General features: G+C 33.5%; 1 protein-coding gene across 2 annotated transcripts in view; it reads left to right on the plus strand.

Annotated features, from left to right (window-relative positions):
* The window catches only part of LOC150110298 (guanine nucleotide-binding protein G(s) subunit alpha-like), a 57290-nt gene that overhangs the window by 16929 nt on the left and 19322 nt on the right, over positions 1-21039 (plus strand). For both annotated transcript variants that reach the window (XM_090392607.1, XM_090392617.1), the window contains 5 exons: positions 1693-1747; positions 8178-8297; positions 10688-10785; positions 18797-18851; positions 18997-19094. In XM_090392607.1, the coding sequence (XP_090248733.1) occupies positions 1693-1747; positions 8178-8297; positions 10688-10785; positions 18797-18851; positions 18997-19094 (426 nt within the window). The remainder of the gene's footprint in view (positions 1-1692; positions 1748-8177; positions 8298-10687; positions 10786-18796; positions 18852-18996; positions 19095-21039) is intronic.

Here is a 21039-nt window from a genome sequence, read left to right on the forward strand (position 1 = left end):
TCACTTTCGGGTGGCGTTTCCAGTCATGATTTCCTACGTGAATATGGTTGATTTTGATGTTCTCTACCTTCTCTCAAAGTTTGTACGTGGAATTTTGAACCACCCTGTATAGCCATTTCAGGCTTTCGATAAGCAAGGTCTGGAGGCTCTCACAGGGCGAAGAAAACTTCCTGAAGCAATTTTACTGCTCTCTTTTCTTGTTCATACTGATTCAAAAATAACCACTGTTTGAATTAATTCTTCTATCAAAAGCGAAAAGCAACTAAACTACGTTTACTGCTAATGCCATTACGGTAATTCCATCCACATTCAGCTGTTAACATTTCAAGGCGTAATTTACTAAATATACAAACGCAGTCATGCACCTATCCATCAGTGGTAAATATTTAATGCGTAGTTAAGCATATAGTAAATGATTTCCTAATGATAAACTATAGTACATGTTTATTACTTCCTGCTCTAAAACGAGAAAAAAAATAGCAAATTAAGTGAGTGTTTCGAAGAATAATCTTTTTTTTTCAGGTAGGATAAATTGAAAGTAACAAGTCTGTTATTAAAATGAATTTCAAGATGTCATTCACCCATTATTTAGATTTAGTAACTCAGAGAATTCCCCTTCAACTTCAAAGTCAGTGAAAATTGAGTGATATCAGTGGCATTCATTACCGAATTTTATTTTCGATATTCGTGTACATAGCCGGTAAAATAGTATTCATAAAATAGTGTGTAAGATTTTCTCTTGTGCACTCGAAAAGACGACCGGACATGCATCATTTTGTTTAGGAGAAGAGCTAAGGTCGAGCCACCTTATCGTAAGGTAAGAAAATCTTTTGAAAGACGTCAAACTGAAGATGACCTCATGTAGAGCAGGGGGTTTTCTTCCCGATACTGAGGATTTTTTAACCTGAAAACCAAAACGGAGAAATTAAGTTGGTTGATTGTAGTTGTAGCGTGGAATGCCCCAACCTAGAGTCCTAAGATTCCATGAAGATGTCAAGTAATAATAATACTGCTCTGAAGACTGAAATAATTACGCGTCCTCCAATTAAAAAAAAAAAAAATGCATCTCCGTTTTAAATGTTTATTTAGAGAGCATCTCTTTAAAAACAGGACAAACAAGACATTATATATTATCATTCCCTTTCAAAATCATTCCGTTAACATCTTGCAGGGAAAAAAAAAAAAAAGGAGACACGCCACTCAGAAGATTATTCATTTACCATTAACAGCTGTTTACAAATGTATTTTAAATAATATATCCTCATTTAATTATAAATGAGTGTATTTATAGAACCATCGCAAGCTACTACACTTTCTGTGTTAACTGAACGGTTACGTAAAGTGCATACTTAATGAAAAAAGTTTAATGTACCAATGCATATAATCCCATTTTATATTCGTAAGTCTCTTTTCTTTAATCTTTTTTTTTTTTTAATCAGTCAGTTGTCAGACACGTTTATTTTATTATGAATCCCTGCATTCATTAAACACTTTCTCCGACTCATGGAAGGATGAACTCGATATGTCTGTCTTCTTACATCCATCTAACTCTCTGAAAAAAGGCCTAATACAATCCCTTTTTGCTGATGAAATTTGAACCTTGGTCTCTTCCCAAGGTAAACAGAGTTTAATTATTTTGTGTATAAAAAAATGTATACAAATTCCTTACGTAAGTGCAATTTTTACTTATAGGGAGAGAGAAGAGAAGGTTCTTGATATCAGAAAAAACGTACTGGAAGCTATCAAGGTAAGTAAGGCCTCAGTTTAGATAATGGAAGGATCGAAATAATTTTATTTTGAGTTCCTTTTGTGTTGATCCTAACCTCAAATGAGTATTTATAAGCTGATTGCATCCGAACTGTGATCTTTAAAGTTATTTGGAGCTATGTTTTGAGCATGAGAGAGAGAGAGAGAGAGAGAGAGGAGATATGGACGCATATGCCATAAGCAAAAACAAGCTTTCTCATCTCGTATGAAAACTGAAACGTTAGTTGAAAAGTCCTTAAAAATGTTCGCACATCCTAGAGAGGATTCTGTGTATTCAGCAAGGATTCCAACCTCTTTACTGATAAAGCACATTGTCGTTCTTTACTACGTTACAGAGTTGCTGTATTGAAAGTGTTCAATTCATTGTTATTGAATCTGATCTGACTTGATAAGTAGTCTGTTCTTGGTATGTTGTGACTGTCATATTCGTTTACGTAGGCTACTTTTATTTTTCGATAAGAAAATTTTAAATTCTTGGAAGAAAACCTCTTTAGCACCTCAGTCCTCTTATTAGCTAACTTAAACAGGTATGAAAAAGGCCTAATAATGTTTCTCTCATCGTAAAAAAAAAAATTGTATTAAGAAGATTTTTTTATCATTTAATTCCTAATGAAACCTTACTGATGATCAGATGAATTACTATGTACAAAACTAAAGACTGGCATATACGTAACAAACAATTTTACCAATCGTCTGATACGGAAGCCATCTTTCATAAATTACAGGGAAGAATATGCCCATAGTTGACCGCATTATATTCAAGTAAAAATGAATGTGTAAGAGACTATCAGCAATAATGTAAAATTTGTAGTCATACAGCGAGTATAGCACAATATAAAATACATTTTATGGATCGTCTTATACGCTTAGACTTTTTTTTATCTTATATTAAAACTGGTATTGAAAAAGTTTCGAAAGAATCGCGAAAGAAATGTTTTTTGGTTTCCTTCATATGAAATATTTGGTATCCTACATTTCAAGTACTTCCAACGTAATGATTCTAGTAAAAAAAAAAAAAAAAAAACTGACATAGAACTCACTGAATTGAGAACATTGATTAAAAATGCTGTCACAACAAAACTTCTGGTGCTTAACCCAGCTCTGAAAACTTCCTGTCTATGACTGGATTCTGTTTTGGGTCAGCATATTGAAGCCAGTCTGGATTTTCTGGTTGAAAAATAATGAATTTACAATACAGGTCAACGCTAGTAGAGAAATGCGCAGAAAGGACAGCTTAGACAGAATGTGGGCTACAACAGGGTAGCAGGTGCAATACACACATTGATTTTACATAAAAACGAATACAGCCGGATATGTGACTGTCTCAATAAGCGTGCTTTCCATTCTGCTTTTATGTTATTTTCCCCCCAAGTTTAGTTTCAAATGAAACTGCTTAGAAAACTTGTATTTGACTCCTTTCACCCGTCTCCACGTCACGGTTTTCTATCACAGTTTCTAACAAATAGTTCATTTGTTAAATGAACTATTGAAAGATAGCCCTTTAAAAGAAAGTATAAACTTTGTAATCATGTAACAGCTAGGATACAAAGCTTAATGAGGAATAGGAAAAGCGCTTAGCAGTCCCGGCGTAAGCTGAAAAAGAACTCCATCTGTAGCTCTCAAGAGTCACATTGAAAGGTGGGGAGACCGTAAAATCTTATTTGCGCCATTGGAGTAATGGATGACTCCATGAGAGAAGTAAGCAATAATAGGACAATTTAGGATGAAGCTTGTTGACAGAAAACTATTATAGAAATCTTATATTGCACTGTCATAATATCCTGTGGATTCATTTTGGGCAATGATGAGGATGATAATAATTTATTTGATAAAGATTATGCAATAATGTGTTTTGCAGATAAATAACTATCGTTTTCGGAGACGACTTATAAAATTTTAGCTGTGAAATCGGTTGTGTTGTTTATGAATACTATCGCACCCGCCATTATTTAGAAGTATAATTAATATTCTGGCATTATGGCTAAATATAGCTTTTTTTAATGACATATACATTGAGATAATGTTTTTAAACTCTAATTTCAGCACAGTATTTGAAACACATGTCTAATTGTTTTTATAGAAGCTTATCATGCTAAGAAACACTCTTTGTTACTTAATCCCAGAAGATATGAAGGACAGTTGAAAGCAAAGATATAATGAGTAAATACTGTGCGTGAAGGGTGAAAGGTTGCCTAAGTATTATGTTGCAGAAATAAGGTGTGTCAGTAAACAGGACGACTGGGGAAAACAGCTGGAGTGCATATATGGTTTCCATTTCGTAACATTGCCAGGCTCTCCTGAAATGTTTGTAAAAATGTTATAAAATAATTTTGAAATTGATCTAAATTAAAGATAATCTAAAACGAATGTAAATCATGAATTGCAGAATAAGTTTACAATTCAAGCGGAATCTCACATCACGTGATATATTATGTATTGTATATATATGTATGTATATATTATGTATTATGTATTATATATAACGTAAAATCTCCAATCGGGCAGAGTCGAATCGAAAATGGCAAAGCCATAGGCAGACGTCTCAGAGGCAAATAACTGTCAACCGGTATTTTCATACTTCGCGTCTGTAGGCTATAGATGGTGTCCCTCCCCCATCTTCTCCCATCGGAAAGTTTTCCCAGGTGTGATCGTATATGAAGAAATTATGGTATTTATTTAACAAATAAAATGAAAAGTAAAGTGGGCCATATGCTGTCAGACATTATCATATGAACGATTATTGTCATAATAAATGTAAAAGTATACTTTATAAAACAAAATAAAATTAAATATAAAATTGTAAGCTTCCTAGAGAGGCCACACGGAAAATTGATTATAGTGATTATATAGAGTATTCTACTTCAAAAATAGGCAATTATAAAATTACGGAACTAGTTTTGGTACGTCTTGTATGGAAGATTTACCATATAATCTAAATTTCTAGGTAAACGATGAATTTAATAATAAAAAAAAAAAAGCGCAACCAACTTGCTAAGTCTGAAGACAGATGTATAAACGGATGATTCCTGATCCATTCCATTTGTAGATCTAAATATCGAGACGTAATCGGACGGTATACTGATAAAATTATAAAGTAACGGGATGACACTTACATTAGGAAAAATTATTTCATAGTTGTAGAATTTTCGGGAAAAGAGATAAACACAATAAGAACAACACTTAAATTGCAAGCCCGTGGCAATATAAAATATTGCCTGCAGATGGATAACTCCATTTACAAATATTAGAATTTAAAAAAGTAATTTTAAATAATTACAATTTTATGAAAGACAGGAATGAGGAGTGTTACTTACGATGGCTTCCCAATATTAAAAAAATTGAAGGCAATCGTTTTTGTTAAGTTCAGACTGTGAATATGGACTACACAACTTTCTTTAAATAATATTTCAAGAAGAAAATAACTTTGTGTAGGAACCTTAATTTTATTCCAATGAATTCTATGCCTCGCGGATAAGATGTGACTGGCTAAGCCGAACTTCTCAGACTGTTGAAATTTAATACACTTTTGATGTTCTCTAGACGAATCTCAACTGAACACCCGCCTGCCCATAATAACAAAGATCGCGTGTACAAGTGATCCTGTAAACTCCACGATAAGAAAGAAGAGAATATTTGTCTTTTGGAGAGGCTAGGAAGAAAGTGAGTTTTCGAACTGGACCGAAAGAAACTTGTAGGTCAATGTGGCAAAGAAGTCTTGAAATTTTCTGGGACAGTCCTTTAATATGTAGAATTGAAATTCTAGAGACTTCTTCTCGAGAAGGATTAAGATTAAGGCCATAATTATTAATTATTTTACCGATTATTTTAGTATTATTAGCATTAGAGATCAAAGTAGCTGTGATAAATGACAAATCCTTATTTAAAAGCGAATCAGTGCATGGAGAACTAAAGTTTTAATCATACTATATTTCTGACATGGATAATGATGTGAAGTAGCATTAATATATCTACCAGTATAAGTTAGCCTTTTTATCTACTGAGAACCGTAGACACTGCCGTTAGGTTGATGCAGAATGAGAACGTTCAGAAAAGGGAGATAAATATTGTAAGCCCACAGTTCATAGAACCGGGTCTGTGCTAATTCATGCTAAAGGGGAGAAAGAAATAAATGATGTACGAATTGTTACCAATACGCGAAATCACGTGCTTTATACGTAAAATTTTCCAACTGTTAAACAAACAAAATATTTACCACTTTAAAAACTTCAATGTTCATAAAAGAAAAGTTAATTTACCGACGTTAAAAATAAACAATTCATCCCAAGACGGATTGATTACCCTATTATCAGAATGGATTCTCTTCTTCTGACATTAAATATTATAGAAGTGTCGAAGGATCTTGTATCAGTGGGCGTATAGTATTATCTTCTTAAAGTGTAAATTCTTGAGTTTATTGAATTAAATCGCTTTAAAAAATCATGAAATTTGAACAAGGAAGAATTCCATAAAGCAAAAACACATCGTCGGCATATTTGCACCAAATAGATGGCTTAGAGAAAAAAAAAAAAACGTCGACAATATGTTGTTCAAATCATTTCGTGAAATATTTTATTATGGGTTATTCATTTCGGATAAGAGCATTAAGAGTATATTTCACTTTAAGAGTCTAATAAGTCTGAATTCACATAGAATTCATTAAAATAAAGCTAAAGTTCTACACAAAAGTTATTTTCTTCATGAAAGATTATATAAAGAAAGTTGTGAAGCAACTTTCTTCAACATTCACAGTCCTAACTTCAACAAAAACGATTGCCTAAATTTTTGTAGTTTTGGGAAGTCATCCTAAGCAGCATTCCCGTGTCTCATAAAATTGCAATTATTTAAAATTATTTCTTTAAATTCGAATATTTGTAGAGGGATGTATGCAGTCGATAGCATATATTGTTACTCCCTAGCAATTTAAGTATTGTGTATCTCTTTTCAACTGTATTGACCATGGCTAGGAAACCTAGCCGAAACTTCTACAAATATTAAATAATTATTCCTAATGTAAGTTTCATTCCGTTACTTTACCAGGGATGCTTGCGAATGTCTTTGAGTTGGAGATGAGTTTCATCCTTCGGTGTGAGACCACGGATTCGCTTATTGGAGTTCTGAAGTGGTGTGAAAAAGTTTCATGTTTGTTATCTAAGTAGAATTTCTGAATCTTGTACAAAATAATAATAATAATAATAATAATAATAATAATAATAATAATAATAATAATAATAATAATAATAAAACATAAGCCCACGGTACTAACCTATACTAACGTACAGGTTGGCAACCTTTCATAGCTGGGAGCCACATAAAAAAAAAAAAAATAAAAATAAAATTCGCTTCGTAATCTGACCATCTTGATCACGTATTCCTTTGCAGGAAATTCTTTCGACATAAACAATTAAAAATTAACTTGAGGAAGCAACATGTATAAAGTAATATAAAAAAGGAATATAAAAAGGAATTCTCAAACATTAAACATCAATAAACTAACCGAATTTTTAATTATTTTGTTTCAACCATTTTACTATATGATTTTAATCATTTAATAATTTTATCCTTCAATTCGCAATAATCACTTTCTTCTTCTCGCAAACGACAATGACAACAAAAAGTTATAGAATTTCTTTTGAGTCATAAACCTAAATCTAAAAGAGACTGGCTATTTACTTCAGATTCTTTGAATCAGTTTTCAGATTGCTGCTTACCGTCGACACTTAAAGGAGTGATCGAATAAAATGATCCTTTTGTTCTGTCGTAACTGCAAGATCATTTTACTTCAAGTGAACGGTTCCTGTTACAGCGTTAAGCTGATAATTCTCATCTTTCTCAGCACGAACAGGGACAAGAAAGAACTACCTCTTCTTGTTCATTCCTTTCTTACTAAGTTTATTATTATTATTATTATTATTATTATTATTATTATTATTATTATTATTATTATTATTATTAATCGCCAGTTGAATTTATTCAATTGAGGCTTCTTTGACCAATAAATTTATAATTGTACCGCACAAGTCATAATATTAACACTACTAGAACCCGCTACTGAGTTTTATAAAAAAGAAGTCACGTCCAAAATGTTTTCTTGGAAAGAGAACGGAGACTAGGACTCAACCTAATAAAGATAATACAAATGCTTAGCTCCCATTTATCAGCTATTCCATTTCCATAAGTCTTTAAAAGTGCATGATATTCATATCTTATGACTCAAAGAATTTTTGAGTCCTATATATATATATATATATAGGACTTTATATATATATATATATAAAGAGAGAGAAGAGAGAGAGAGAGAGAGAGAGAGAGACCGTCAAGAACAAGGTAAATAGCTCTAAGACTGATAAGTGGTCGCATTGCGTGACGTAACAAATTAATTCTGTTTTAATTTTTTTTATTTCTTGAATTAGGAACTGACAGAAAATATGGAGTTCCTCAGGCCTTCTGTGACTCTGGAAAACGTAGAGAATGAAAGTAGTCTCGATTTTATTCGCAATCTCGATGTAATAAAAGATGATGCCTTTCCTCAGGTGAGAATGTTCACGCCCTATGGCGAAAATTATAAAATTTATTTTTCAAAAGATTGGCAAGCAAGGCAAAATTGTTCGAATTGCAGCTGTTTCTCATATTTCTTGAAGCTCCCCGCTTTACCTGTTCACAGTCAATGCCTGTTTTTTTATATATTTTTGCTAATTCAATAAAATCACATTACTTCTCCGCTAATTAACTGGTTTTTCTGGTTCACGTAAGAATGCAGCGACATCTATAGGACCGTAGATTTATTATATTCTTTACAAACTTCTGATTTGGGTCGACATTTTTCACAGGATAAACTAGTGGTTGTTTATTGGGCTACTTATTAAAACGTATATTTTCAATAAGTTCGCACTAAATTTGAAAAAAAAAAAATCGAAGCATACCCTAAATACTATTATATAAAACGCACCAATGTGTATTATTCTGATAATAAATAAACATCAACGTGTGCTTTGGGCGGATCATAATGAATTTCCTTGACCACTTTTCTGTGAACAGATTACTAAGAAGAAAATGGTATAGTCATGAGATATGAATACTGTATTCATATTTAAACTACAGCGTTATGGCAGCCATAACGCGAAATTTCCACTTTGATGTGCAATATTACAAAAGAGAATGTTCATAGCTTTATTTAATGAATCTGTTCAACAGAGAGTATAATGTTGCGATCATGCGTAGATTTATAGAAAAATTTATCACCAGCGAACTCTGTACTTATCAGAAAAGAAAAAGTGTTGACATCTCTAGGACTTCTTAGTGTGCCTGAAGTCCTTGTTCAATGAACAGCCGATTGTAAAAGGAATATCCATGAATATATGAATTCTATTTTTCATATATTTTTTGTTGCTTTTGTTTTATTTATAATTACACGTATAATACACACAGTTCTTTGAGTTATAATAAAAAAAAAAAAAAGCTAATAACTATTTCCCCCCCCCCCACTATTGTGGTTGTTGATTTCCTTCGACTACGGTCATTGGCATAGAGAAATTTCTTTTTATTCTTGTTGGGTACAGTTTGCCACTTCACTTCACTGAAGCCGGAGTGATTTCCAGGAATTACTCGACCTCAGTCACAGTTGAGGTGATGTGTGACTCTTCTTAGGGGAGTTCTTCCCGCTTTCTTGAAATAAGCACAACAGATTCTGAACTTCCGCATTCCAGCAGACCAAATACGTACATTTGTATTTAGTGGAGCTACTTTTAAGAAGTCACCTGAAAATTAGAATGAAAATGATTATATTTCTTACATTGCTTAAAACGATCTATGTGCTATGACTGGGATTTCTGAAATCCGTATAACAACCAACCGCCTGAAAGCTAATAGATCAAATAAATTAAATTTATAGATTGATATTTATTTTGAAAAAGAATATTAATGTAAAAAAAATATATCTGTGTATTCTTAAAAGGAAGGATAATCACACCAAACTGATGACAAAAGGCTAACACACCGTCATTAATACTGCTGGCCTGTCGTGAATTATTTCAAACTCGAGTTTATTTCAAAATTTAAAAGTTCGTTGTATTATCTTCCTGCCATTTTTACGAGTTTTTCTCGTATGTTTTCTTTGTACGCCTTGAAAAAAAAATAAATAAAGACCAAACGTGGAACTTTTTCAAGCCACTACATGAGCGAGAAGGTAATCACACCGGCGATGACAATCATTCACCTCTCAACTAAAGGCAACCACAAACATGGATAACAAATGGATAGCATTTGTTATCCATGTATTTAGGCATAGGGCTAACCACCGTCTCCTAAATTATGGTTGTGCAAGCCAATTTAGGTAGGTCGTGGGTCTTAAGGACTTGTAAATACAGCGGATTATTATTGCTATGAATTTTGACTTATTTTCATCCCTTATCCTTTGGGGGAGGGTACGTTGTAGCTTCTTTATTTCCGCTAGGTTTTTTTCATTTGCTATGCAAATTTCCTATGTACGTGTGTTTAAGACCGAACTTCAAGCTTTTTTTTTTTTTCACGCGAAATCACTTTTTTTTTTTTTTTTTTCTGAGTGAGAAATCAAAGTGTCAAGAGTTGAAAAAAATGTATACTTGAAGAATACCTGAAGCTTTATGGCTTCGGTCGCTTTTATTCTAATCCAAACGAAACACAATACGTTTATTGTTTCGGATAGCATATTTCATACACTAAATAAGTCTAATCCAATATTTCTACGTTTGTTAACATTTTCCATTAATGATCTTAACACACACCAGCAGGGCCAATTTACCAACAACTGATTACAGTATAATTTAAATAGAATATTTCATTTAAAGTCAATCATAAACATAACTGTTCGTGATTTTCTGAATGATAACATAAATGTACTTGCTTGGAACTTTTCAAAGATTTTTTTCTCATGTTTTTCTTTCAGAGTTTCTACGACCATGTTAACAGGCTGTGGGCTGATCCGGGCATCCAGCGTTGCTATATGAGATCTTCAGAATTCTCTCTGATAGATTCTGCCAAATAGTGAGTAATGATAACATCTTTGTGATAGCAAGTAGTACATCATAGTTAGAAGGACTTTATGGTGGGTCAAATTGCTCTGAATATATCAACCCGAATGTGGTCGATTTGACTCGAAGGGAATCTAAATATGTTGTCCTTTTTTAAAGAGTTTTATTTATCTATTTATGAATATTATTTTTAGTTATACATGATCACAAAGTATGCCCTGTGTGACAGGGAATGGATATAAATAATAATATAAGTATAATATAAATAAACAAGAAATGATAGAATTAGGTACAGGCAGATGCAATCCTTTATCCAAGTGTCAGCAAACAAAGTTTGCGCGTGAAGTATCTTCACGACGAGGCTACTTTTATGTAGAAGCTAATACTGTACGCCCACAGATGCAAGATCCTTCGACACTTCTGCGCATGTCAGAATAAGGAGAATCCATTCCGATATTAGGGTAATCAATGAGTTTCGAGGGATGAGTGTTTATTATTATACGTCGGAAAAATAGCTTTTCTTTTATGAAAATTCTAGTTCTTAAAGTGGTAACTATTTTGCTTGCACAACAGTATTTATGTATAAAGCACGTGATTTCGCGTGGTAGTGACCAATTTGTACATCCTTTATTTCTTTCTCCCCTTCAGCATGAATTGACTGTTCTTGGCACATTGCCACACCCGGTTCTATGAAGGGTGGACGTACAAGAACTTTACATTAATTTCCTCAATATCCCATAATACACATCCTTTTGTGTGTATAATGGTTGCATTATGGGAAGGATCACTACCCAGACCTGTTGCAACCTGTATTGAGGTCTCATCAGCGGGAGCCAGACAAAGGTCCTTATATCCTTATAAGGACTGGCTTAAAGGGGCAAAGCAGGAATGCTTTTCATCATCCCCGTTATCTGTAGAGGACAGTGTAGGGATAAGGTGTTATTGAGCTATTAAAGCTCTGATCATGGCAGAGGGTAATAGCAATAGCCGAGCCTCAGTTAGAACTTCATTGGCCACAGCATTGCCATCCATTACACTCCAAGGGTATTCTCTCCTGATGGTCTCCTCCAGATACAAAGGTAGAAGTAATGCAGAAGTTATATATTTCTCATATACAAGTAGTGAAAAGGCGTATCACCTTATTATTAAAATACTCAGGATTACAGCTAGTTGTAGAATTTTTCCCCCATACTTCACACGGAAACTTTGTTTGGTTACACTTAGATAAAGGATTAGACAAGAATATAACTTCTTGGCATTTTAATTTAATTTATAACCAGTTGAATAAAACTTTCTATAATGTTTGCTTATAATTCTCACATGCAATAAATACATGCATGTGCTGAACTACAAAATAACTGAAACACTAAAAGTTGCTTTATTTTAGCTCCCTTTTAATATTTTACATAAAATTTTAAATATTTTTAAATACACATAAAAAATCTAAATTGCAACAGGTATGCTCACCACGCATGCGTGTCTCTATTTGGATAATACGATAGTTCTGCTGTCGTGTCATTTGTAATCGGACAGAGTAAAAAAATGTGTGCTCGTTTTTTTGTTTCTGGTATTATTGTGTAAGACTTCAAATTGAAGGAAGAATCTGACTCGGATCGGATATCAGATATCACATTGCATGACAATGCAAAGGCCACGTGTTTTACGTGAAGTATCGGATCATCTAAAAAAAAAAAAAAATCCACAAACAGTTCTGACATGAGCTCTATAGACCTCGATCTGTACCTTAAGTTGAAAGAACCACTTCACAAGCAGTGAAGCATCGGATATACTTCCCCACCACTGACGAGATTTCTGCTGAAGTGTCAAACACCTCGATAAAAAAAAAGATTTCCTGACAAGAATACGAGATTTACCTAAACGTTGGACAGGAGTAATAAGACTGAATGGAGAAGATGACTTGGAATGCTGTAAATGTTCCTCGAAACTCATCGATTACCCTAATATCGGAATGGATCATTTTGTTTAAATAAATCATTGATTTAACAGGAGTACAGTTTATTTATAGAACTTTTGAATTGATCCTCATAATAAAAAACAAAACAATAAAGTACTAATATAGCTTAAAAAAATATTGACAAGTAAACATAAACAGTTGGTCATCCACTGTACAAGGGTTTGATTGGATTCAGTCTGTAATGTATTTTGCAGAGCTTGATAAATAGGTAGACGAGGTGTTTTTTTTTTTTTTAATAATTACTAAAGGGAACTTCCAGATGTGTACTCGGGATATTTTTCTAAAGGATTCAAGAAGGGGAAGGAATAGGAACAAGAGGTTATGCCAGGAAACCAAAAAAAAAAAAAAAAAAATTAGATTTAACATGTTAAAAAGACTTTAGTTTTAAAAAAAAAGCTAAAATCAAGCACTTTACTTGTCTAAAACTAAGATCTAAATGTTGTAAAGTCATCTTAAAAGTCTACCATGGCATCCCAAGAAAGCTAGGCCAGTCGACTGAACATCAAACCATGCTGATTTTTCTTTAACTGTTGAAGATTTGCATCATGAATTCGTTCCTATAGGTACGAATTAATACTACCAACAAGAAGCATTGTTCGATGTCTTTAGTCTTTTAATCTTTTTAAAGGATGATGTTTGCCTAAAAAAAGCCCTCGAATGAAATTACAGGGCAAATTACGGAGAACTGAGGATGTTTCAGATCTAGATCGCAGTGTTAACTGTCTTCTGTTATTGTTTGAAAGAGTATGAGTTTTCGAAAAACAACATTCTGTAACTAAGCTGAATCGACATTTTCTTTTTTAGTTATTGTCCTAATAGCTACTACAGGTGTGGCACTTCGTATTACATTTGAGTTTGATTTATAAATACGATACCGACTATTCATTCGAGGTGTGTATTATAGTATATTCCAACTACAATACCTTTATATAAGACTAGATATTTTTAAATTTCAAACACGCACGCAGTAGCCATGCAAAAGTTCATTTAACAATGGAATGGGCTACTGCCTCACCAAGAAATTTATTTGCTGATGCAATCGAGAATCGCTTGTGAGGTGGGGCCACGCATCTCAGAACAAACGTGCCAACGTAAATACAAATCAAATTACAAGCGTGCAATGACTAGTCAAAAATTATAGTAAGCATATTTGCAGTGACAGAGTTTTACATTACGGAAATGAAACACGTATAGCAAACATAAAAATTATCAATGAAGAGTTATTTAATTTTTCAATAAATACTTCTATATGATTTTTTTACTAATCAATTCTGTATTGTTATATTGCTTCAACATCCATAAAAAAAATCCTAGTTTCCCAAATTCGATGCTATATTACTGCCAAGGATGCACAAATTTAGTGAATTGAAGCACAGTTGCTAATGTTCTGTTCTCTTCTGTTTTACGCGTAGATCTACACCGTACCATGCAGGCTTTCGAATTTCCAGATCCGACAGAATAGGGTGGTTAATCTTTATTCCAGTAAAGTAATTTTCAATGAACAATGTAAGTTTCTGGGAAGGAAAAACCTTCCATTACATACGAGACCAGCTAACTCACCTTCAGCTGAAAAGCCCTGATAAAGGTTTTTCGCATCCTAGATGGGATTCAAACCCAGATTTTTTCAAAACCGATAGAACCATGGAAGGTCATTCTAGTGTAGGATGCAAAAAAAAAAGGGGGGGGGGGGCAAGAAGGTATTCTTAAAGCAGATTTCTATTCATTTCTATCATTCTGTTCGTAATGTGGATTTACAAACATTCTTGGGTGGGATTCACCTACGGCTTTTCAATTGGACAATGTAGCACCGATATTTGGCTATCTAGGAAAGGGGGGGGGTATACAGATAATACTGCAACAAGCATTAATTTTAATTATTTAAATGATTACTTTGCATTTATTTAAGCAAGATAAATTATATTGAAATCCCTGTTAAGTATGCAACTTTAAATATAAAGGTTTGAATAGTCATGCTTTATAGATAAAATTCACTCTTCATTATAGATAAAATAATGCTTTTAGAATTAAAATTATGTACTTCATTTGGGAGAGAGAGAGAGAGAGAGAGAGAGAGAGAGAGAGAGCAAAATGTCTTTTACTCTTTTTTCATTTCTTTTGGAAAAAAGAAAAAATGCCCTGACAAACAGCATGTTACGCATAAGTCTTGCCTAATTATACTACTAAATGTCCCCCCCCCTCTCTCTCTCTCTCCTCTTCTCTTCTCCTCCCCATCAAAAAATTCAGTTCATAACGCAGCTCTTTTTTTCAGGCCAGCCACTTATGCGTTTAAATAACGACTTGAGCAAACTGCTCTACAGAGTTCTGTCGCCACGCCCTCTTAAACTCCAGCTATCTAGGCATAAGATGTGTGCGAACTACTGAAGTCGTTAACATTGATACTAGCCTTCGGCGTTGCGCAAATCTATTAATTTATTTTTTTTAATCACAAGAATAATTCGAAGACTTTATAATTTAACGACCAATTTATAAATTACAAAAATATTCCCTATGTATTTTAAAGCCAGATATTTCAATAGATACACTAGCTATTTTAATTTTAAGTGATAGTAAATAAAATTTTTTATTTAGATCCGTCAACAAAAAATTAGATCAGTCAGTTCGGGATGAATCTACGATTATTTGGCCTCTTCCTTCTTTTCCAACAAGCTTTCTGATTTTTCTTTCACCGAGCTCACTAGTTCGTCCATTCGTTCGTTCTTATAATTATGGAGGTAGATATTTCATATTTCATCGCGAAAAACATACAAACCAACCATTAGAACAGACTGCCAGGGCCGTACTTACACCTTTCCAGAGTTTGGCACGGCCCGAGGCGCTAGAGTGCTCCGGGACCCCTTTCATAATTGTTCGAGGTCCTTAAATTGGCCCTAATTTTTCAGGGCCCTCAGCTAGAGTCTCATGCGTCTGTGCATAAGTACGGTCCAGCACACTAGTCTCATAGTTTGAGTTGCTTCGCCGTAAACACAAAAACAAAACAACGATCTCCCCGCCAATTGCAGGGTTTGCTGAATTGTAGTTATGCCATTACGTCAATCCATGAATAACTACGAAATGAAGATCCGTTTAAGATATGCTTGACGACTGTAGAATACATTTTATTGCATATCTCTAAATAAACGCATTTACTATATTTGTAAATGAGAAAAAGGAGTTTTACACAACAAAGCAAATCCGATTCTGATCGTGAAATCCCACAGTACGCGTGTGTGTGGTGTGTGTGGGGGGAATTCATAAGCAAGCTCAACAAAGACGTCGAGGAATCTAACAAAAATTCACAGGATCTACAGGGTTTCAACGAAAGTTTGTTGGGAAGCGACCCTCCCCCCCCCAAAGATCCTTTTCCATTGTTGGGATGGTATGTGCAGTTTTCAAATATCCACACCTTTCTTTTTCCGTGTTTATGCTAAATACTATTTTTGGATACGAAAAACATCGAGACTTCTCTTAACGGAATCAGAGAATTGTCCATTCATGGATGTAATGGAACAAGTAGGTGAAGAGTGCAATCTAGATTACTTTGAGCACAGTATGATAGTTGCAATCAGACGTACCAGTGCAAGTATCACAAAAATTACCATCTTGCCGATATGTTTACACCTATTGTCCAGACGGTCAGAAAACATCTAGTCAACTACAGTTGACTAGATGTTTTCTATTGACTAGATTCGGTCAAGTGGCAACACGGTACAACTGTCGGGTCTGCAAATCAACATACAGGAATTTAAAATGTCAAGGATTCTGTCACATATTGAATACCGCAACAGGCCTCATCATGGTCCATTCTACCCAGCTACTATAACAAGCAGCTACGGGTGATTCGCTAGCCAGTTTGTCTGCTTTGCATTGCAAAAGAAACAAACCAGCACTTTCGAGGAGAACTTTGCACTTCTACATGAGATGTCTAACTCAACCACAGTTAAATATCTTTTTTAATTAAATGTTCCTCGAGCCTAGACAGGATTCGAACGCATTTCTTTCGAACTAAAGTGCATTCTTCCCCTACTGAATGTGTGAATGAGTCACTAAATTTGAGGTGAAAATCGGTAACTGAAAATTTAACTAAATACAACTGGCCCACTAACATCCTAACTACGTGGAAGCAAACGATTTCCGAAAGATGCCTGCTTAGCACATTCAAAGCTTAGCTTACACACATTTCATAACTTAATTTCAATACTTAAAAAAAAAAAAAAATAAGACTCATGTTATGGTTATCTGATTCATACGTATTTAAAACGTGCTATCCGACTATTATTTTTAGTTTCATATAAATAATATACATTTGGAATTTTCTGATTGTTCTAGGAAGCATGTAATGTAACTAAAATTGGCCCACTGATTTATTATTATACTAATTATAATTATAATTTCATTTTATTTTTTATTTTTTTTAAATTGCTAAAATATTTATACATACAATAAACATCTTGTGTGACATTGCACCTTATAATTTTACAGAGTTCAGCACTAAGTGCTGCAATTCCTACATTGGATTTCAATTAAAAATTTTAATAATACTTTTTTGCCTTTATATTATGTATTTACAACACATGTTCTTCTAATATTAACAATGAAGATTATGCAGATTTTTTTATTATTTTTTATTTTTATTAATATTTATAGTAATAATAATAATAATAATAATAATAATAATAATTATTATTATTATTATTATTACATAACACCTCCAGGGAGTCTAAAGACTCATCGAGGGAGGGTACCTACTCTACAACTCTCCTTCTTCACCAACCGCAGCTGCCTTCATCATCTACACCAACGCCATCTACCGCCGACTACCACTATTAGTATTTTCACAGACAATCACAAAACATCCATGCGGCCATGCCCACGGCGGGATTCGAACCGACAGCCTTTTGGCTGGAGAGCATTATATCACTGGGTGCAATTAATGCCACCATTATCCTTTCAACCTATTATATAAGTTACCTGTATTAAGATAAGTACGTTAAGACAATAAAAGCAAATCACAATCCAAATGACAGAGGTGTTAAAAGAGAGAAAGCATACTGCAGGTGCACTTTTATCATGTTTCCTCATATGACCACAAGATGGCATCACATGAATTCTTTCTGCATCATTAGTTACAAGATGGCTAGAAGACAGAATAGTTATATAGCATTACGTGAGTCGATTCTGAGTGGTATTAATGCCCATTGGTCAGAAATTCGTAGCTAAATAGCCTATTTACACCCCCCCCCTTTCAGACGTGTTTTGCTTTTACTTGGGAAAAGGATTAAAACCAAGTATGTAAAATTTCTTGGTATCTTTAACGTATATTATACCCAAGGTAAAAAACTATATATATATATATATATATATATATATATATATATATATATATATATAGGGAGAAGAAGAAGAGACTATATGTGCTTTTATAGCATGCTGGTTCTCTTACGGCTGACTATTCCTCGCTAATGTCCGAGTTGCTACGTGTGAAGGCTTCATCATGCTGCCTAATAAAATGCCATTACGGCACGCACACATAGAGCGAACCTCATTCGCGAGTGGTTATTATGCTGCCCCACACAGGTTCTGGTCAATCCCTGCACGTCCTGTTTTCGCACAAAGCACTTTCGTCTCCATGGCCATCCACTGCTTAGCGGCGGAGATATGCAGCACGCACTGTCATTTTCTGGTCAGAGGTAGCTGATATTTAGTCCTACGCCGAAAAGTCAAGGTTGAACATCACTTTTTATCTTCATCAAGGAAAAGCGATATACAGCCGAAACTAATCTGCCATAATACAACTCTATCCGAATGAAGTGCTTCATATAGGGTTCTTGTTATGTTATTTATTATTTAGTTATTTATTTTGAAATATCTTGATGAGCTAAGCTGCGCTGTCAGTAAAGTCATGGGTATTCGAAATGTCAATTTTTAAGTGAAACTTCTCTAGTATAGATCAATTGACTGTATGGTATTGTAATTCTTAGCAAAGATATTAGATTTTAATCATTGCAGATTTAGTAATCATAGAAATTATTCCCTTTTTTGTTTCTTATAGCTTCTTAGATCGGGTAGAGACAATACGACAAGATAATTATATTCCTTCGGATCAGGTAATATTTCAAAAAAAAAAAAAAATCAAAATGACTCAATAAAAAAAAACGGTGAAATTCAATATAAAAATTCAAAAAAAAAAAAAAAGCCAATAGCACTGATATATATTGAGAATATTTATTTGATATTTTAATGCTGTTCCAGGATATCTTATTTTGCAGAAAGAGGACATCAGAAATTCAGAGGATAGAATTTGAAGTCAGAATTCCAAAAAAATATGGTGGCGGAAGGCAGTTGTTTTGGTAAGTGGTATTTTATTTTCTAATTACATATTATCAGTCTCTGGAAAATAATGTCGTCTGTCGGTGAGGAGACGATGTTGAAATTATTGTTAATTAGCATGCCAACATTCAACATTTGCTATTAGCGCCTGCAGAATGTAGGCTCATTAATGGGATTTTTATTAATTCTCTTCTTTACACATGGCATAATTTCACTGAGAAGTTGTGCCCTATCATGTACTTTCTTCTCTCTGGTTATTCACGATTAGATGAAATATTGAATAATATATATATATATATATATATATATATATATATATATATATATATATATATATATATATATATATATATATATATATATATCCGCAAAAACAGACAACATGACTTCTTACTTTTCTTTAATAATTGCATTGATACTTTTGGTAAAGGCCCCAATATTGTTTTAAAACAAGTTTCAAGTTTTAACTTCTTTTTTTGATTTTTCGACAAAAAGAGATTCAAAAGGATCAATCTAATATAAATCTCCACACACGTCTCTGTTTTCATAACATTCTTCTGATTATTGTTAAGATTTGCGAAACTAGTTCACTCCCTTTTTTGTGTGTAGTTTTATACTCTTTTATCTCATTGGTATTTATCCAGCAGATGTTGAAATTATCGCATATACATGCAGCCCTCTGGAAACATCATTTCTTTCAAAAGCGCTAAACACAAGCAGAAAAACCGTTGTAGGTTTGATTCTAAGTGGAAATTTTGCTTGGCTTTTTTTTTTTTAGATCGTTGAACTTACACTATTTCAGACAATAATATAAACATGCTAGGATTTAGGACGACGAGATGGGAAAGTTGTCTCCCTAACTTATTCTCTCCTGATGCCTATGAAATTATTGAGAGCCTTGAGCCAAACTGTCAATGACAACTAACGGTGCCTACCAGCTACCCATTGCTAAAGCTACCCATTGAAAGATTCTTGCCTATTCTCATTTGAAATAAAAGGCATTAGTGAATTATTATTATTATTGCATCCTAAGAATTGAAACAAACCTTTGTCATCGACTTTTCCTTACAAATCATTCTTACATCAGTTTTTTTTTATAAAGTCATGGAAAAAAAGTCTATAAATTATCGACCTCTACATTATAACCATCAAGTAATAAATGATTTCCAGTATTGATTTCGTCAATGTCAATCAACAGTTGATCATTTTTGCTTTTGCTAAGGATCTTTGGATCAATACTATGGAAAAAATTTGAGAAATTCAAGGGCTATTTCTTGACATATCTCTAATGAATTTAATTGGATTAATACAAATGATTGTTAAACAAGCTCTCATGGTAACCTTCCTTGATTTGTCTTCATTCTTTTTCAACTGGGATAGCAATTTTTTTTTCCATAGTACATTACATTACGTGTGATGGTGGATATTTCTTTATTCTCAAACTTGGCAACTAATGTTCGAATAATACACATAGCTCTGTTTGTTCACTTTGTTCCTTCTGTATATTAACGAACATTCTTTAGTGATTTCAGATCTCATCAGCCCGAAGTTAAAATTGTTATTAGAATCCCACTGAAGAAAGGTTTCGGATCAGTATTTAATACTGTAGAAGGAAATATTTGAGATAATTTGTCAATTTGTGTAGTGCCAGTTTTATAGAATAAAGAAGTGCAATATACTGATGGACAAATTATCTCAAATATTTCCTTCTACAGTATTAAATACTGATCCGAAACCTTTCTTCAGTGGGATTCGAATAACAATTTTAACTTCAGCGATAGAAAAACTCAATCTTACCTCAACCCCCCCCCCCCCACAAAAAAAATCTCCTTTCGTTTTTCTATTACTTTTGATAGCAGCCAGATCTCTAGACAAGGTGAAATATCACATAATTAAAAAAAAAAAAAATCAGCTAACGCCTTTTTTATTCCCGTATATACGGGAGTAGGCGAGGCCATTTAGCCC

The sequence above is a fragment of the Typopeltis vanoorti genome, chromosome 1 (assembly GCF_054136105.1).
Source record: "Typopeltis vanoorti isolate ZY-2024b chromosome 1, IOZ_Tvanoo_1.0, whole genome shotgun sequence".
Classification (NCBI taxonomy): Eukaryota; Metazoa; Arthropoda; class Arachnida; order Uropygi; family Thelyphonidae; genus Typopeltis; species Typopeltis vanoorti.